The sequence below is a fragment of the Balaenoptera musculus genome, chromosome 16 (assembly GCF_009873245.2).
Source record: "Balaenoptera musculus isolate JJ_BM4_2016_0621 chromosome 16, mBalMus1.pri.v3, whole genome shotgun sequence".
NCBI classification, from domain to species: domain Eukaryota; kingdom Metazoa; phylum Chordata; class Mammalia; order Artiodactyla; family Balaenopteridae; genus Balaenoptera; species Balaenoptera musculus.
The window spans coordinates 3,144,223-3,162,846 of NC_045800.1; the positions used below are offsets into that span (position 1 = coordinate 3,144,223).

Here is an 18,624-nt window from a genome sequence, read left to right on the forward strand (position 1 = left end):
AAATAGAAACTAAACAAATGCTGAGCTAAACCACAGTCATGAACTGGAAAATTCAATTTAAGATGCCAACCCTCCGAAAACTGACACACAGATTCAATGAACTCCAATCAAAATCCCCATAGGCATTTTTGGAGAAACTGACACCTTGATTCTAAAAGTAATATGGAAAATTGAGACCTAGAAACCAAGACAATCTTCCAAAAAAAACCACAAACAAACAAACAAACAAAAATGGGTGGCGGGGGGTGGAGAGCTGGAAGACTCACATTAATTCAAGACTCATCACAAAGCTATATCATCAAGTCAGTGTAGCACTGGCACAGAACAGATGAAAAGATCAGCTGAACACAACGGTGTCCAGACATATATAACCCACACACGTATGGCCATGTGACTGATTTTTTGACAAAAGCACTGAGGCAATGCCATGGAGAAAGGAATTGTTTCCCCCCCGCCAACAAATAATACTGAAACAACTAAATATCTGTGGAAAAAACTGAGTACCTCACAACAAGGTAATTCAAGATGATGGAACACAGATCTAAACATAAAAAGCTAAAATTATAATTATAATTTCAAAGGATTTATAAGAGAATCTATTTGTGAAATTAGAGTAGGCAAATATTTCTTAAACACACAAAATATGCTGAACAGAAAGGAAAAAAAAAGTTGGTCTTCCTCAAAATTAAAAACTTCTATTCATTAAAAGACATTATTAGGAAAATAAAAACACAAGTCCCCAACTGTGAGAAAACGATCAATACATATATCTGATCACCAAATTATAACCAGAACTACCAACTGACCACAAAAACCAAGAAAACACCAACTAAAAATGGGCAAAAGACTTGCCTCACAATGAAAGCTTACTGAAAACGGTGTTCAAAATAAGTCATCAGGAAAGGGCAGGTCACCACCACAATGAGAGAGGTAACACTTCATACCCACCAGAGCGGCTGTAACTTTAAAAACTACCACCACCAAGTGCGGTGAGAAGGCAGAATAACAGAAACTCCCATACGTTCCTGGTGGAAATGTAAAATGGTAAACTTTGGGGAACGTGTTGGCAATTTCTTACGAGGTTAAACATCCATTTGCCATGCAATCCAGCCATGTAATTCCACACCTAGGAATTTACTCAAGAGAAATGAAAACGTATGTCCATAAAGAGGCTTGAACAAGAATATTCATAGCAGTTTTGTTCACAGTAGCACAAACCTGGACAACTCAAATGTCCATCAACAGGAGAATGAATAAACTGTGGTATGTTCCTACAACAAACTACTACTCAGTAAAAAAGAATGAACTACTTACTGATACACAGAGCAACACGGGTGAACCTTGGAAACACTGCTGAACTGAATACAAAGGAAGTATGTGTTGTACGGCTCCATCTATAAAAAGCTCAAGAACAAGCAAAACTAACCCAACGTGACAGAGATCAGAACAGTGGATGCCAACGGGGAGGGGGTGACTGAAAGGGAGCACGAGGGAACTTTCTAGAGTGTTTTATATCTTGGTTTGGGCTGGTGGTCGTGTGGTCGTACACATCTGTGAAAACTCACTGAACTTTAGGGTTAAAATCTACGCATTTCATTATGCGATTTTCACCTCAGTTTTTTCAAACGAAAGAAACTGTCAGCTCTTGAGTATTCACACAGATAATTTTTATGCCGTTCTCTACTTCTGCAATATCCCTCCCCAAATTAACCGTATACAACAGACTGCTGGTTGCCCCCCGCCCGCCCCCCGCCAAATCCGCTCCGCACAGAACCGCCGACTTCAGCCCGCACACGCCAAGCTCCGTGCTTCCCGCGTGGCGTGCCCAGCAAGGTAAGAGAAGACACGGATGCTGCTTCTGGAAACAGCGGGCATCCCCTCCTTTCTCCCTCCTCTCTCTGCTGCTTGCGAAGGGGTGTGGCAGCTCGCACCCCAGAGTCTGGCCTGCAGATGCGGACAGGAAAGCTGAGGGCGCCGGACTCCAGTGACCATCCCGCCAGCAGACCCGGCGTCACTGCTCCTCCGCCGGTGCTTCTCCTCCAGAGAAACCGGCTGCATCTGATTGAGCTGTTACTTGGAGGAGCTTGTTTTCCGCAGATGAACCTAATCCGAACTTGATTCAGAAAGTACAGAGAGTAGAAGCAAAGCTAAGCCTCATCTTCACTCTGTTCTCAGTTCCTAATGGACATTTAAAGCATTTTAAGAGGGGTTTTTCCTCCTACTTTTTCTTCTCCAAATTCACTTGTTCTTTTTTTTTAAAAAAACCAAAAAAAAAAAAAGAATTCAACACATAATTTCTGTGATTTACTGTGCAACTGAACATACTAAAAGACAAAATGACATTTTCCCTACAAATTATTTGGTGCCTGTGATTTTCTGAACACTACAGCCAGATGGTTCTCATAGAAATCAAGAAGACTGTATTCATATAATTCAAAGGTTTGCTTATTTTTTGGTCTTAAAAAAGACTATTGATTGTAACGTGCAGCTCTACAGGAAAAATCTCGACCGAGGAGGCGAAAACTGATATTTATTACCGCCCTTGTGCTCATTATAGCCGTCTCTGACAGCGGTCCATTAAAATCAATTTTTATGTTTCTTATGTATTTTCTTTTTCTAACATCCTTGGCGCTGTGTTTATTAGCCAGTTAAGACAAATGCTGAGCAAAGGAGTGGGCGGTTTTTCCCCTCTTCTGTCAGAAATAACAAGAACTGCGATTTTAAAATACAACTGCTCCTCACAATCAATGAATGGAGGAAACTGAATCTTACGTTTCAGAACAAAACATTAAGGAGTGCTTTGAATTTTTTATGGTTTTATAATTAGAGAAAATAAATAGTGCAGATCGTTCAAGAAAGAGAGAAACGTGTTCCGTGAGAAATGGCAATACCCTAACTTCATGCTAACAAAGGGATTTCACACCCTTTCTCCTCCACTGCGCACACACCAACAGCCAGACACCATCTCCAAGAGGCCCAGTGGAGCTCCTGATTAAGCAATTCCAGGACTTTGGAATAAAGTCCATTAATAAAAAAGTCCATTAACAAAAGTCCCATAAAAGTTCATCACCTGGCAAGGCTGATGAACAGTGAATGCTGGTCCTGGATTTAAAAATCAAGATTAAGGAAGCAGCTCCCTGTCACCAAACTTCCAAAGAGATTCCCACATCCCACCTGCTTAAGAGTCAAAGTGTTCAATACTCACAGTGTGTCAACACCTCTATAACTGTCTACATTAATACGTCCTGGGGCTCCTAATTACAGGTTATGTCCCTGTGGTTAATCGGAGGTGGAGGGTTCCTGGGCAACAAGCACAGATGCTGAAAACGAACAATCACGGCCCTACCATTTTTAGAGAGATGCTAACTTTTGTGATTGGTAGCGTGTGGCTACGTGTTACCCTGTGATCAATGGAGAACGAGCAATAATCGTATTCTCTCTGTTGCTTTGAACAAACCACGCAGTGGGTGTCACACAGGACTTGCACTCACTCAGTGTCTGGGATCTTCTGGCCGTGCAGCTTTATCCCGTGCAGACCCTGCTCGCAGCCAGAGATCTCGATCTTCCCCAAAGGGCTGTCCATCATTTTGTATTTCATTTCACAGGTCTTGTCCATTCTCCCAGGTACCTAAGAGAAACAATTTTTAAAGTTAAGCATACGTGAAAGAGTTTGGTCACTTCTAAAGCACAACAGAAGCCCCAGTTATTTAAGACACAAAACATCTTCCAAAGTTTTTTCCCCATTTTTGGAATTTAACCATATAATGTGTCATTTTTATAACATAGTCACTTTGAAGACAGAAGATTACCATAATTACCCAGAGCAGCCAACCAACAGTTCACTCTCCTTTCATCTCCTTAAATCATGATCTCCTGGTGGCGCAGTGGTTGAGAATCCGCCTGCCACTGCAGGGGACACGGGTTCGAGCCCTGGTCTGGGAAGATCCCACATGCCCGCGGAGCAACTAAGCCCGTGTGCCACAACTACTGAGCCTGCGCTCTAGAGCCCACATGCCACAACTACTGAGCCCGTGTGCCACAACTACTGAAGCCCACGTGCCTAGAATCCGTGCTCCGCAGCAAGAGAAGCCACCGCAATGAGAAGCCCGCTCGCCGCAACTAGAGAAAGCCTGCGCGCAGCAACGAAGACCCAATGCAGTCAAAAATAAATAATTTAAAAAAAATTTTTTTAAATTACCATCTCCTTATTCTTATTCATCTTTAACCAACGCATAGTCAAAGATGAAATAAGAGCTCCTTTTAAAAAGTACCTAAAACTATTTAAAATAAAACAATTACCAACATTTTCAGTAAAAACTGAAGACAAACCATGTGATATTTTGAATAAAGTACGTTTAAAACTAAAGCATTATGAAATGAATTACAGAAACGGAGGGAGATCCGACTCAGCAGCGGCCGCGGCGGGCCCGTGCTGGCGGGAGGCGCGGGAGGCGCCCGCGCGGCGGAATCCCGCTCTTACGGAAGCGCACGGCCCTTGCTGGCGTTCAAGCCAGCGTGCAAAAGCTATCCTATCACGTACCCTCCACGCGAACAATTCTGAGAGAGGCTAATTTTGGTCAACCCAGCGAAAGTTTAAAAGAAAGAACAGATGTACTAAGAGCAGCGAGAAGCCAGTACCAAGGTTGAGGCAGACTGAATCCCTCTGCCTCGAGGGGAGGCCGGAAGAGACGGCCGTGGGGAAGCCCACCTGGGCCGCCTCGTCGCCCCCCTCGGGCCACCTCACGCGCCAGCGCTTCCCAGGGTTCCGCCCTCAGCCACAGCCGCCCCGGAACCGGAACCGGAACCGGAGCCCCGCACGGCCTCCCTGCGAGCGCCGGACTGGAAGTCGGGCTGCCGCGTGGCTCTCCTGACCTCTGCGTCCTGGAAGCGCTTCATGTGAACTTGTCCAAAACCGTAAGCGCGCGTGGGCTCGCCCCCTGGGCAGCGCGTCGGTGAGCGGGCCACCACCCAGCCCCGCCCGAGCCCCACCGGACGGTGCTCCGCGGACCCCGCTGCCCCCGCACCGCGGCGCCTGTCCGCACACGCCCGCGCCGCACTACCATTTTCAGCGCTTCTCATTCATTCGCGCCCGTCCTCCCGGACTCCCTCACCAACCCTCACCTCCCGGAGGAAGGGCGCCCTCGGGCCCCCTCTACACCCGGGCTCTTCCCGCTCCAGCCACCCGCGCCGCGAACACCGCATCACTACTGACGACACGACGGCGCGACAGCAGCTCAGCGAACTGCAGCCCGCCGGCCAAACCTGGCCCAGCGCCTGCTTTGGCAAGGGAAGTACTCCTGGGATACAGCCGTGCTCATTGTTTGCAGGCTGGCGGCTGCCTTCACGCTCCAGCGGCGAGGCCTGTCCTGCAGCCCCAAGTCCGTGGGCGCCCCTCACGTGCAGCGAGGGTTCCAGGATCCAGGCCTGGACCCCGGGGACTGTCCTCTCCCTGACTGTTCCGTCTGCCCCACTTGGCCTGGTGTCTGCTTTACTGTGAAACCTCAACACACCCCTATCGCCCTCGCCCTGCAAGTTCTCCTCCCTTCTCTGTGCCTTCCACCTGCTCCTAACAGCACACGCTGACTCCCTCCTCTACCTCCCAACAGCCCCAGGACAGAGGCACACACACGTCTATGCCCTGAAGGGTCAAGCACCATTCCCAAAACCCCATGGTGTGCAAGCATCACTCCCAATATTCCATCCTAAACCCCTGGGCTCCAGAGCTGCCCTGTTCAACATCTCCCTTTCTGTGCACAGTGACAGAGGTCTGAATCGAATAGCTCTCCAGTTCCCGGTGAGTGGACACAGGATTTTGCTGGGAAACCTTCTCAGATGTTTGCCCGGCATCAGAGATGCTCTCTGACACCTCATGTTCCTTCCATGGCTCCCCACTGCCTGAGAGATAAAAACCAAAAGAGTCTTCCCACTCCCTCCACTCGGTCATGTGGAAACAGGGATCAGACCAGGCAGAGGGAGATCATGGCCTCTGACCCATGACCCCGTCACCTTGAGAAAGCCACCTAAACTCTCTGAGACACAAGTGCTTTTACCTGTAGGATAAACGATACCTAAATCATAGGGCTGGCACAAGGGTTAGCGGGAATGTGTGTAAAGACCTGACATCCTCGAAGGATTTAGGTACCATTATCCCTGCCACAACTGACATTCTAACCCAATATCCTCGGCCTTTGACCTTGTCACCCAGAGTGCACTGCTCTCCTCCCTAAATTCTTATCCAACAACTTCAAAATCCTAAACATTCTTCAAAAGCCAACTGCCACCCCTTCTTCCAACCCCCTGGGTGTGTCCCCTCGTTTCCTGAAGCCAGAATCAACTCCTGACCCGCACCCACTCACATCCGTGGACATTTTCCATCACCCTGAGCTGCTGGCAGGTGACCATGCTACCACGAGTCAGGGCCCCACGGACGGCAGGTGCATTATACACGTAAAGGGTTTATCATATGTGTGTTGAACCAGATCATCAGCATGTCCACCATCTGGGCCAAGGGGCCAGCACAGCATTTCTCTGAGCACAAAGTGTGTTCGGAGAAAGGGTTCTGCTGGCACGATGAGAAGCCTGGACGCACTATCCCCTCCTGGGTGACACCCTGCACGTTAGCGGGTTAAGAGCTCTGAGCAGTCTTGCAATAGAAATCAGCTTCGTTTCTTTACTGAGCACTACAAACGTGTTCACCGACCCGTGCCTCCTACCTAAGTCCCTGTTCAGAAGCTGAATGAGCAGGCCTCCGTCAAGCTGAAGGCTGTTTCTCAGCAGATCCAGGCTCAGGGCCCTGGCTCAGGCCTGAGATCCGGAGCCTGACAAGTCACGAGCCCATGGCAGGCAGGACTCCTGCTGGCAAGCCTCCAAAACTGATGCTGGCTAATTTAAGCACAAAAGCAATTTACTGAAAGACTGTTCCATAACTCCCAGAACTTCTGGGAAGGCTGGAGAAGCAGGCTCAGAAAACGGTAGGAACCAAGACTGGCCACAGTCCAACCACAGCCAACACCAAGCCTCAGGATACACCTGTGGGAACAACGAGGGGCTGCAGGCACGCAGCAGGCGCCGGGGCCACTGGTGCCCCGGGAAACAGGATGTTGCAGCCACCGTCAATTCCCTGCCGCCCGGGCTCCCTGTCACTTGTCCTTGGACTCAGGCCCAAGCAGGTGCCTAGAGCTCGCGTGGGCGCCAGGCCAGGGTGTACCTGTGCCGAGTGGCCGGGAAAAGGGACGGCCTCCAGGAGGGCTGTGTCCACGCCAGCCCCGCTCAAGCACACGGCCCGGCATCGCTGCAGAAATCAGACCGCACACAGCCGACCAGGAGAAGGGCGAACGTTAGATGTCCACTCCTCTTCCCAGGCCTCAATTTTCTCATCAATGAACTAAGAATAGTAACGTGACCCCACCAGTCTCACTGGGCTGTTCTGAGGGGCCCAGCTGGAGAAGACAGGAAAAACGGTGAACGGGGCGGCGGGGCTGGGCCCTCCTGCAGCTTCGAAAGGACCTCTGTCCTACTCAGCACACACCCAGCTCTCACCCTTACTCTGAGGAAAGGTGGGGAGACACATCCGGGTGTGCAGGGCAGGTCAGGGGTAGGGCAATGAAGGTGACCGGGGACGCAGGGGCATGAGGATGTCCGCCACACGGGAGGACGAGCAGGTCTCCAGAGAGCTCAGGCCCCTCGCTTCTCCAGGAGAAGGGCCTGCACGTTACCAAGCCGTCCCAGGAGCCGGGCTCTGAGCACAGCCTGGATTGGCCGAACTTTGGAGGCCACTGGCCCGGAATGCAGGAGAAGGGCAGCCAGCCAACCCCGGCAGAGCTGGAAGGGCTGCCTCTGGACCAAATAACGGCCACACACTCCAGCTCCTGCATCTCTGCACGGGACCAAGAGGACGCTGAAGCTCGGCCTGAAGCCGCCGTGCTGCCCCCGGTGCCCAGCACCAGCATGCACCGCCCGGCAGCACGGCACTGGCCCTGGACCCCCTGGGCTAATAAACTCATGCCCTGAGTGCAGGCTGCCTCCTCGTATTAAGCAGCAGCTCCGCTGGCCTCCACAGAACATGGTGAGTCAACCACAAATCATGCCAGGAACCAACAAAGAGCAATCGGTCCTTAACAGGAATAACTGGCAAGCTCAAAATCTGAGTTCTGAGCAAGTGGCACGTGTCACTTCCGGCCAAATCCACTCAGCTGGTCATTTAGTTATGTGAAGTCTGAGGAGGTGAGCTCCTTAGACTTCCTTATCAGTTAAACAGAATGGAAATCAAATCCCACTTCAATTTTCCTGAATGTGAGGATTCCCCGGAACTACCTCCCCTAAGACTCGGGCCTGGTACTCACAGCCCAGCTCCTTCTGGACTCGGCCTGGCTGAGCTGTACTTTCACCAGCGCCTCTGGGTTTTTAAGCCCATCAGCAGAACCACTGCTAGTCAAAGATAATGCACCATAACCCACCAACGGCTACTCTGCCAGAAAAAGAAAAGCTGCAATTTTTACATAACTTTATACCAACCCAGCCGGAAATGGCGTTTGAGACTCCACAGGAACCGGTGCACGACTTTCTTTCCTGTCGACAGTCAGGGCGTTCAGCACAGAGCCCTTCCACGAGCAGAAGGAAAAATCAGCTGAATACTGCATCCTACCATGTAATGGATTATGTGTCCCCAGGACAGAAGCGCTGGGCCATTTGGCGTGGTGTGTGTGTTGACGAGAAGCCCAGGCTGGAACAGCAGGTGTGCTGCAGGTCCCGCAGAGCTGGCAGGCCTGGCGAGGAGGTGGGGGGATGCCTGCAGACAAGATGGGGGTGTCACAGACACCAGGAGGGACCCACGGGGGCTGAAACGGGGCAGCAAGAAGAGCGGGGCTTCCATAGCAGGTGAATGCATCAGGGAGCGAGAGCGTCTCAGCACAGGCTGGTGGGAGGTACCGTCTGGAAAGCAGCAATTCCAAACACACACGGGGCTGCCGTGCACGATGGCTGCACAAAGATGCTGATGGAATCCTGAGCCCTAGGAGTGTGACAGACCCGCCCGACACCCTCCCACAGCGACGTCCCCACCCTCCAGAGGCCAACCCACCACCAGGCTCCAAAGATGAACTCTCACCAGGAGTTTCATCAACTAACACCAGCCCAGAGAAGGCCATGACTGTGACCCGCAACAAGTGGGCCAAGAAGGCAACGAGGCCCAGTAAAGACACTTGCTCACTGTGGACTCTACAACGTTCACAGCCCCAGCCCAAGTACCAAGTCCAGGGCCAAGCAGGCTCCCGACAGCCTCACGGGACTCACAGGGGGACTGCTGCCGGGCGAGGAGGCTGGCTGCCACAGGGCAGCAGGGCCACACGCTGCAGGAGAGCAGCTAAAAAGGTTTGGAGAAAACAACATCTACACAGAGAGCTGAATTATAACACGGGGCCGGCCACGAGAGAAGACGCACGTGGGAAGCAGGTGGAGGCAGACAGCCGGCAGCAGAGCCTGGGAGGCAGGGGACGAGGCCCAGGGGCTGCAGAAAGAAGTGCGGGGGAGACGCACAGCCTCCACGGGGTCAGTTTCCTGTCTGGCTTTGTCCCTGAGAAGCCCCAGAGCTTCAAACAAGGGGGAAATCCACCAGGTTTGCCTTTTCAAAGGCTCCCTCTGGCAGCTGCGTAAAGAATAGGTGGGAACAGAGGGTGGGAGTCGTGGAGGAGACCGTGGAAACAGTCCACCGAGGCATGAGGATGAGCTCAACCAGTGTGAGGCAGAAGGGAGACTAAATAATGAGCCATAAATAAATAATAATAAATAAATGTTTAATAAATACCCGAGTGCCCCTTATGCATGAGCCAGCAGGCTCAGGTGCTTGAAACTGTAACAAGACAACTGTGGTCTACTGGGGGAGGAAAATTACCCACAAAAAGCAAATCATGCTAAACAACCTTTGCAACTTTTCTATAGGTCTAAAATTATTCCAAAGTAAAAGTTTATCTTAGAAAATCAATATAGATATGGTAGAATGATTTGAAATATTTACGTGCATCTTTCTACCTGCATTTTCTAAGTTTTCCACAGTAAACCCGAATCCCTTTCACAAGGATAAAAAACTGTATTAAAATTCAGTGTAATATAAAGTACAGGTGATGATAGCAAATGTTCTACATTTATCACTGTCTCAATCTCACACATGCAAAACAAAGGGCTGCTGATAGATACTCTTCTGCATAAAATAAAAACTCGGAGGTATGAAATTTTTTTGACTTTTAAAAAAAGAAAGTGTCGAGTAAAACGAAGACACATGAAAGAAATCGCGTCGCCTTCTCTCCCATCCATCACAAGTCCTTGCAGCCCCCCAACAACCTGGGGCCCTCCCTTCCTGCCTGACCTGGTCTCTGACCAGGACCCCCAATTCACTCTACTTTTACTGCTCCTCAAACACACAGATGTTGCTCTTGCCTCAAGGCCTTTGCACCTGCCACTCACTCTTCTTGAAATGCCTCCCCTTCACGTTCTGGCACAGTGGCCTCTGTCACTTAACTCACAACCCTGCTCAAACATCACGGTCTCAGAAAAATCTTCCTAAAGCAGTCCATCTCCTCTATCCGTTCTTTCCCGTTCTTTCCTTTACAGCACTTATGGTACATGAGATCATACTAGATTTATTTTATTTGCTATGCGGCGCCTTCACTAGAATGTAAGCTCCAATACAGTAGCAAACGTTATGTGACAGCTCTGGCCAATGAGTTAAGAAGAAGTCTGCCGAGAGATCTTGTTTTGATAAAAAAAAAAAAAAAAAATTCTTCTGTGGCTGGCACCATCTCCTCCCCTTTCCTCCTTCCCTGACACCGCAGATGTGACGCCTGGAGCTGTGGCAGCCATCTGGTGAACACGAGGCAAAGGCAAGAGACTGGAGAGCCCCTGGCCCTGACACCGTGAGCCACCACCACACCAGTGTTGTCTGTTGCTAGACTTCTACTTGTGCAAGAAAAAGAAAGCCCTGCTTGTTTCAAGCCAGTGTTCTGAGGATTTCCTGTTTCCTTCAACTTGAGGTTGTCCTAACTGATTTTTGCTGTATGCTAGCACTCAGAATGCATCATAGGTGCTCAGTAAATACCTGCTGAATAAATGAGCTAATTATCCGAATCATTCAATTATACCTGATGTGAGGACTCAGAAGGAGAACTCCAGGATTAACGAGAGCCCACAGCTGGGGTCTGAAGACCTGAGGCTTCCTGGAAGAGGTGCCTACACAAAAAGGCAAGGCGGAGTTTCCTGGGGGCAGGGTGAAGGAGAGGAGCGCCCTGGCAGGCAGGTCTGCACGTGCTAAGGCCCTGGCGCTAGAGGGGGCACAGGGCGTCTGTGAACTGAAGGAGGCAGCAGCCGCAGCAGGGAGAGGACCCACGTCTGAGAGGAGCCCGCTGTGGCAGCTCCTGGAGCGCTGAGTGCCACTGAGGGGGCAGGAGCAGGAGGGCAAACGGTAGCACCGACGACCCCAAGAACATCACGGGCAGAGAAGGGGAGCGCTGGGTCTGGGACGCTGTAACCACACCCGTGAAGACAGGGTTATGATGTCTGCACAGGTTCTGGGGCTCAATAACAGAATCTGCTCCAGCTAACAGCATGCCGTGCTGGTTTCCAAGCCAGAAAGAGGAGGGAAAAGTTTTACAAGCCAACCATCCATTACTCCTAAACACCACGTTTACAGTTGCGTAAAATAGGGGCTGTCCTGGAACCAGCAATCCCGAAGCGGCCAACTGGAGGCCACGGGACCACCCTGCGGCAGAGGCCTCGGGAGCCCCGTCGGAGGACAGGGAGGAAGCCAACCGTCAAAAGCCCAACAAACCAGTTTCCAATGTGCCAAACCCACATGTTTGGGAGTTTAGAACTAGCCCACGGGGCCCTGCGGAGGCTGCAACAAGCCAGCTCTTTGACTATTTCCCGAGAGCAGCAGGGAGCAAGCTTACACAGTGCGAGGCCGCGTTCCTTAGCAGAGTCCCCGAGCTGCAGGGACAACGGGGCCCACGGCTCTCTGGGGGACGGCACCACGGCCGCATCTAGGACACAGGTTAAACAGCCAGGCTCCCCACTGCCCACGCTCATGAAGCACACACCCTGCGCCCCCCCAGCCTGGCGGCCTGGCAGGCCCAGCTCCCTGCATCATCACCGTGGCAGCCACCTAAAGCCGCAAAGTGGCACACATTAATTGGTGGCAGGAAAAAAAATCGATTTTTCATGGCTATTTGGAGACCTCTGCAAAAGTGAAGTGAATTCCGTTTCATCTCTCTTTTAACATGAATGGTGTTTAATGTTCTGAATTAAGCGGTTGGCGCCAGGGGCCGGGTTCCCACTATGTCAAAAGCAAGAAACCCAGAAACAAACTGTCTTCTTTCTCCTTTGCTTGTAGTTTTCCAGGCCGGACACGCCTGTCTAAAAACTGTCCTTCCAGAACCGTCTTCACAGTCCTGCTCCTTGCACTTTTAACAATCTCTAGTATCGGTATCCTAAGCAATGAAAAATGACCAGAAAGAGGCTAAAAAAAGAAATCGCCTGCTTCCTTACAAGCAGTGTACAAGGTGCCCAGGCGTTTGCCCAGGCGTTTGCTACTGTTATCTCCCCAAGGTCAACAGCATGTGGCCCACAGCTGAGCTCAGGCCTCCCCCAGGGCGGCCCCATCTCAGGCATCTCCGTGTTGCCATCAGCTGCGTGTGTGAAGTGCAAGCTCGCTGGCACCATGAGCACTGATCAAGGAAAGGGGAGCAACCTATCTCCGGCTCCTCCTGACATCAACAAAGTCACCGTGAAATGAAAACTAGTTTTACAATCACCCTGCTGAACAGAGAATAAGAAAAAAGCATCAGGGAAGCACCTTTGTCCTCATTACTCAACATCAGCCCACCTAAGGATCAGGTGTGAGGGATTATTCTCATTAGGAAAAAAACATGTGTCAAACCCCTAGAAGAGAGAAAATACTTCATACCTATCACCTCTTAATAAATCTGGCCAAGGGAGGGTGGGAGAAGAAAGTGGATGGGATTGATCCCCGCCAGGTGTAAAAGTCAAGAAGGAAAATGCTGGGGAGAAGGCAAGGCCTGTGGCTGAGACCCAGCTCCCACTGCCACTAGGCCAGGGTCTCCCCAGTGGAATGTCACCAGGTCACATTCAACAAAGGGCAGCTGTAAGTATGCCTCAGTTTATTATGCCCTAACAACCAAGAAAGGTTCAACTGGTTGAAATGATTTTGCCAAACAAAATACGAGCACTGCCATCTGGTATATCAAACTTAGAATGGATCCAAAAGTTGTGTAAAAACATCACTTCACGTCTACACAAAAACCTGCAAATGGATGTTTACGGGAGCTGTATTCACAATGGCTAAAACCTGGAAGCAATCAACATGTCCTTCACTAGGTGAAGAGCTAAATAAACTGTGGCACATCCAGACAATGGAGTATTAATTCATTGCTAAAAAGAACTGAGATATCAAATCATGAAAAGACATGGAAGAAACTTAAATGCATATTACTACGAGAAAGAAGCCAATCTGAAAAGGCTATGTACTCTTATGATTCCAATTATATGGAGACAGTAAAAAAAAAAAAAAAAAAATCAGTGGTTACCGGGGTTGGGGGGAAGGAGGGATGAATAAGCAGAGCACAGAGGATTTTCAGGGTAGTAAAACTATTCTGTAGGATATGGTGGTGGTGGATACAAGACATTATACATTTGTCAAAACCCATGGAGAGTACAACACCAAGAGTGAACCCTGATGTAAACAACGGGCAAAGGTTTACCTCGTTCTGGTAGGGGATGTTGGCAGTGGGGAGGGGCACACGTGGTGGGGCAGGAGGTATATGGGAACTCTGTGTAACTCTGCTGTGAACCTAAAACTGCTGTTCTAACTTTGCTGTGAACCTAAAACTGCTCTAAAAAATAAAGTTTACTAATTAAAAAAAGAACCATTCCAAAGCTTTCTGTTATGGCCCTGACATGGAAGGGAAACGATTCTCCTTGTCTGCTGCTAAATTTCGGTGAACCCAGCTACATGCACACACAAAGGGAGAAGAAATTCTGCATTACAATGTCACAACTAGGCTTCCAAGTTAAAAACTGCTTCTACAGGGATCCCATAAATACTGTGCTCTGCCCGTTCTGAGCTTACACACAGACTTCCAGGACATGGGATCTGTGAGCACCTTCCTGATTAACGACGCTCTGGTCCTGAAGAATACCCATCACAACAAGGGCAGGGGAGTCAGGGCCAAGGTGGAGAACGGCCACCGCAGCACCACACGCACGTGCGTCTTGTTAAAGCACTCAGCGTTCACCAGTCACCTAAACAACGCGCTCCGAGCAGCACATTATAAAACAGCCGTGAAAATGCCTGCCCATCAGAGCTGCCATGTTAGAGGGACAGCTAAGGAAATTCTTTCACTGGTCTTTAAAACAACCATTTCTAGATAAAAACAGGCACTGTCTCCATTTAAAAACTACACTTAAAACTCAGTTTTCCTTTCCAAATTTTTCATTTTTGTTCATGTTACCAAACTAAGGGATGAGCCATGCAGGAAGGTTTAACTGCTTTTCTATTCTGAAGCTCAAAGTCTGTTTTGAATCTGTGCAACTACACAGGAATTAGGGAACAGCCAGAATACAAACCCGTATATGTCTGTGTGGGTAAAAGAAACAGATCCCACACAGAGAAAAGTGCATACAACTTACATGTGTACACTTTAACAAATCGCTCCAGACATCTCTTGGAACTTCAAGCATTTTTGAAAAATATTTCCAGGTACAACACCAAGGTGATAACTACCGCTCCCATATCCATTCCAACAGTTTATAGCTAAAATATCTCTGGATCTTACCAAAGACTGGTGCATGACACCAGAACGTGCCAGAACACTCTACAGTAAAAGCCATAAAGGTCTTCTCTTAGAAGTTTCTTAGTAACTATCACACTTATTTCTTCAAAATAAGAAAAAAGCTTCCCTATTAACCACGGCGCTGCAGACCAGAGTCAAATCTACAAAGACTCTCCGTGAAACGAGACACCGGCGTCAAAGCATGCTCCGACCTGAGGGTGCGTGCTCGGGGTGCACGGTGGAGCCCACGCACGTGAAACCACAGGTGAAACGCTGTACACCGCCCTGGCTAATTCATTTCAAGGAAGAAAAGTTTTACACCAAAATGAGCATGAAACAGGAAAACCACAAGTTTGTTAATAGGTTTCCCACTTGCCGGGCTCCCAGGCCCCAGAAGCGCCAGTCACTGCCCGCTCTGCCCCCTGCCCTTTGGTGGAGGGGGGACTTGGGTGAAAGACGGGAGAAGCCCCGCTCGCAGGCGCTGTTTGCGCAGCTTACGCCGCTTACTCCTCTTCCGGAAATGCACAGGGAACGTCTGAGTACTCGGTGAAGGAAGAACTGTTCTTTAACAGCAAATGTGCCACCAGCCGCAAAACCAGATGCACCAACGATGACAGGAAGCAGGTTACAGAAACTTATGAAGCCCAGACCTCCAACAAGGAGGCCACAATCAGAGGCAGAATGAGAACTCTGCATCCTGAGCCATCGCAGCAGGACTTGGAAAAGCAGCCAAGAAACCTTAATTCGGCAGACCAGCCCCTCCTACCTGCTTCTCCTCCTCCATCAAACCGCCGGGGCCTCCGGGCACAGCGAGGAGCCAGCACCGGGGTGGGGTGGGGTGGGGGGGACATCAAGCGCCAGCTGGGGCTGCAGCCACGCCGCCGGAGGAGCGCGCGCATCACAGGTCACCTCGTCGCGGCCCAGCCTGCTGTCCGGTCCTCAGGGCCCAACGCGGTCCTACGGAGTCTGGCCAGCTCGCACCCCCGCCGGCACCGCCGGGCCCCCGGAAACGGGGAAGGGAGGCGGCCTGAGGCCTCGGAGCTCCGGCACCGCCGGGGTCTCGGGCGCAGCTGACCCTGTGCGGCCTCCCGCGCCCGGGTCCCGTTCCCGCGGCCCCAGGCGCCCCCCGACCCCCTGCGGGCACCTGTGGTGTGAGCGGCGCCCCCGGCGGGGCGGGCGGGGGGAGGACGAGGGCCCCCGGGGGTGTGAGGCCCCACGGAACCGGCCTCCAGGGCAGCGCGTGCGGACACCCGGCCGCGGCCGCCCCAGGAGGCGCACACGCCCCCGAACCCGCGGCTGAAAGCCCCAGCGCAGCTCCCCGCGCGCCAAGCCGCCGGGCCGGGGTCTGCTGGTTGAATCCCGAGGGCGCGCCCCGGCGCTTTTAGGCTTAGACGCCCCTCGGGGTTCCAGACAGCACGCGGAGAGCGGCCAAGTCCGCGGCGCGGGGAACCCGGAGTCCCGTGGGCGCCCCGTGTCCCCCCGCACAGAGCCCGGCCCCGCGGCGCAGGGTCCGCACTCCGCCGCCGCAGGGCCCGGCCAGCAGGCTGACACCCGAGCCCCTGCCTCCCCCAATCTCAGAGCGTCCCCGTGTCACCCTTGGCATCCTCAACTGCAGTGAGGACCGAGAATGATTTACCTTGAAGAAAAAACAATGAAACATGCCACGTTTCCCCTCACTTTTAACTTCCCCTGTTAGAACTGCCTGTGTGACCATCACTGACCGAAGTAACCGTCTGGAGATCGGACGGGGCGGGTGCTGAGCCCACCCTACCCACAGTACCGCCTCACAACCTGCAAACGTTCCCGCACTTGAGGCACCGACTCAGTCCGGGGCTGCTCGGTGACAGCCTGTCGTGGAGCAGGAGAGAGGGGGGCAGGCTGGTGCTCACAATGAAGTGTCAGTTCTTAAGGCTGCGCTGTCTTGGGAAGCTTCAACTTCAGTATGTCATGGCAGAAAACCACCTCATTCTTTGTCCACCTCTACAGCTGGGCACAGTTTAGCTTTCTTAGAGAATCAGTAACGTGGGAGAACAGGTGGGAAGATGTGAGAGAAACACCTTTTTCAATTTGGCAGGGCAGCCAAACCCAAGAGACGCCCGCTGCGGAGCAGGACAGGATGGGCCCCTGGCCGCGGTCACCGCGGAGCTGAAGGGAGAGCACACTTCCCGGACGAGCAGGGTCGGTGGTGAAGTGAAAAGCTCTCACACTGCTCTCTCTGACAGCAAGATGTGATTCAAAATCCTCCTCACCCCAGGAGAGCCCTGGAGTATCAAAGTATCATAGGCTTGTCTGCAATCAAGCCATGAGAAAGAAGTCCCAGTTAATAAAGACTTCCACCTGTGTACGCATGGAACGTCTACGTTAAAAACGTGTGCTTTCTGTGTCGGTGACATAATTAGCTTACTAGGGGACTCACTAAAATGCCGCCTCCAGGTTCAATACCCCAATCCCTGTTTGCACTGATTCATACAGCACAGTGAATACAGTTAGATCCAGATTCCGTAACAGGCTCCACCGAAATCCTCAGAGAGGGCTCCGGCAAACGGCCAGGAAGGCATCCCCACGCCTGGAATGGGAATCAACCGTGGCTTTCGGGGAGGCCTGCAGAAATGTCCCTGCCCGAAGCAAGGGGGCTGCCAGGATCCACCGGCCCGGATGCAACCCGTTCCTCCCCTCCCAGCTTCCGCCGTATTTCCCCGGGTGTCTTCTGCAAATTCAGCAAGGCGCTCAAGGGCAGAAAGCGCTGAGAGGGAAGAGCAGGGACACCTGTGGGTACCGGAGCACCTGACAGTGATCAGGGGTCGGCGGGATGCAGGGCATTTTTAAACGGTTGGAAGAAGTCCGAAGAAAAACACTTTATGACGTGTGTTACGAAATGTGATACGAGTTTCGTACATGTGATACGAAATTCAAATTTCGGAGTCTATAAATACAGTTTCACTAGGACGCAGCCAGGCTCATTCTGTATCGTCGACGGCAGTTCTCGTGAGTACAGCTGACCCTTGATAAACACAGGTTTGAACCATCAGAGTCCACTTACACGCAGATTATTTTTCAACAGTAAATACTATAGGACTACACGACCCTCAGCTGGTTGGTTGAATCCGCAGATGCAGAACTACAAATACGGAGGGCTGACCATAAGTTATACCCAGATTTTCAACTGGGTGCAGGGGGAAGGGGGGTTGGTGCCCCTAACCCCGATGTTGTTCAAAGGTCAGCTGTAGTTGTGACGAGACCACACAGCCTGCAAAGCCACAACTATTTACATCCAGTCTATTTCAGGAAAAGCTTGCCACCTCCTGACCTGAATGCACCTAAGTGATTATCAGCCTGTCCCAGGTTTTGTGCTGTTGGATCCTTCTCTCCCACCTGCTAATGAACAAATCACAAGACCACGCTGATTCCCATATGCTCACCCGCTTGTCTTTGACACCGCAACCTCAAGCAAGGTGTGGTTACCAAAGTCTTCTGGAATTTCTTATGTACTGGCTTAGAAAGACCAGCCACTAGTCTGCAGGAGTGCTAAGCCTGGCCACCACTAAGGACCACAGGATTAGGTCCCCTCTATCCCTAATAAAGAATCAGCTGCACTCTGTTTCTGCAGTAAAGGATTCTCGGGTGAGAAGCACGGTGTGATTGATGACTTGTATCCCAAAATGGAAGAGCCTTGTGTTCCAGATACGCTCCGGCGGCCGGGGACGAGCCAGCCTTGATGGCACAAGGCTCCTGGAGGGACAGACGCCATCCCCACCACAAGGCCAAGCAGCCACTGACAGGTGCGCCG

General features: G+C 51.3%; 1 protein-coding gene across 1 annotated transcript in view; it reads right to left on the bottom strand.

The window, feature by feature from the left end:
* MGMT (O-6-methylguanine-DNA methyltransferase) overlaps positions 1 to 18,624 on the bottom strand; it is a 283,219-nt gene that overhangs the window by 220,793 nt on the left and 43,802 nt on the right. Inside the window, exon 2 of the mRNA XM_036827727.1 lies at positions 3,492 to 3,628. Within this exon, the coding sequence (XP_036683622.1) occupies positions 3,492 to 3,616 (125 nt within the window). The 5' untranslated portion in view covers positions 3,617 to 3,628. The remainder of the gene's footprint in view (positions 1 to 3,491; positions 3,629 to 18,624) is intronic.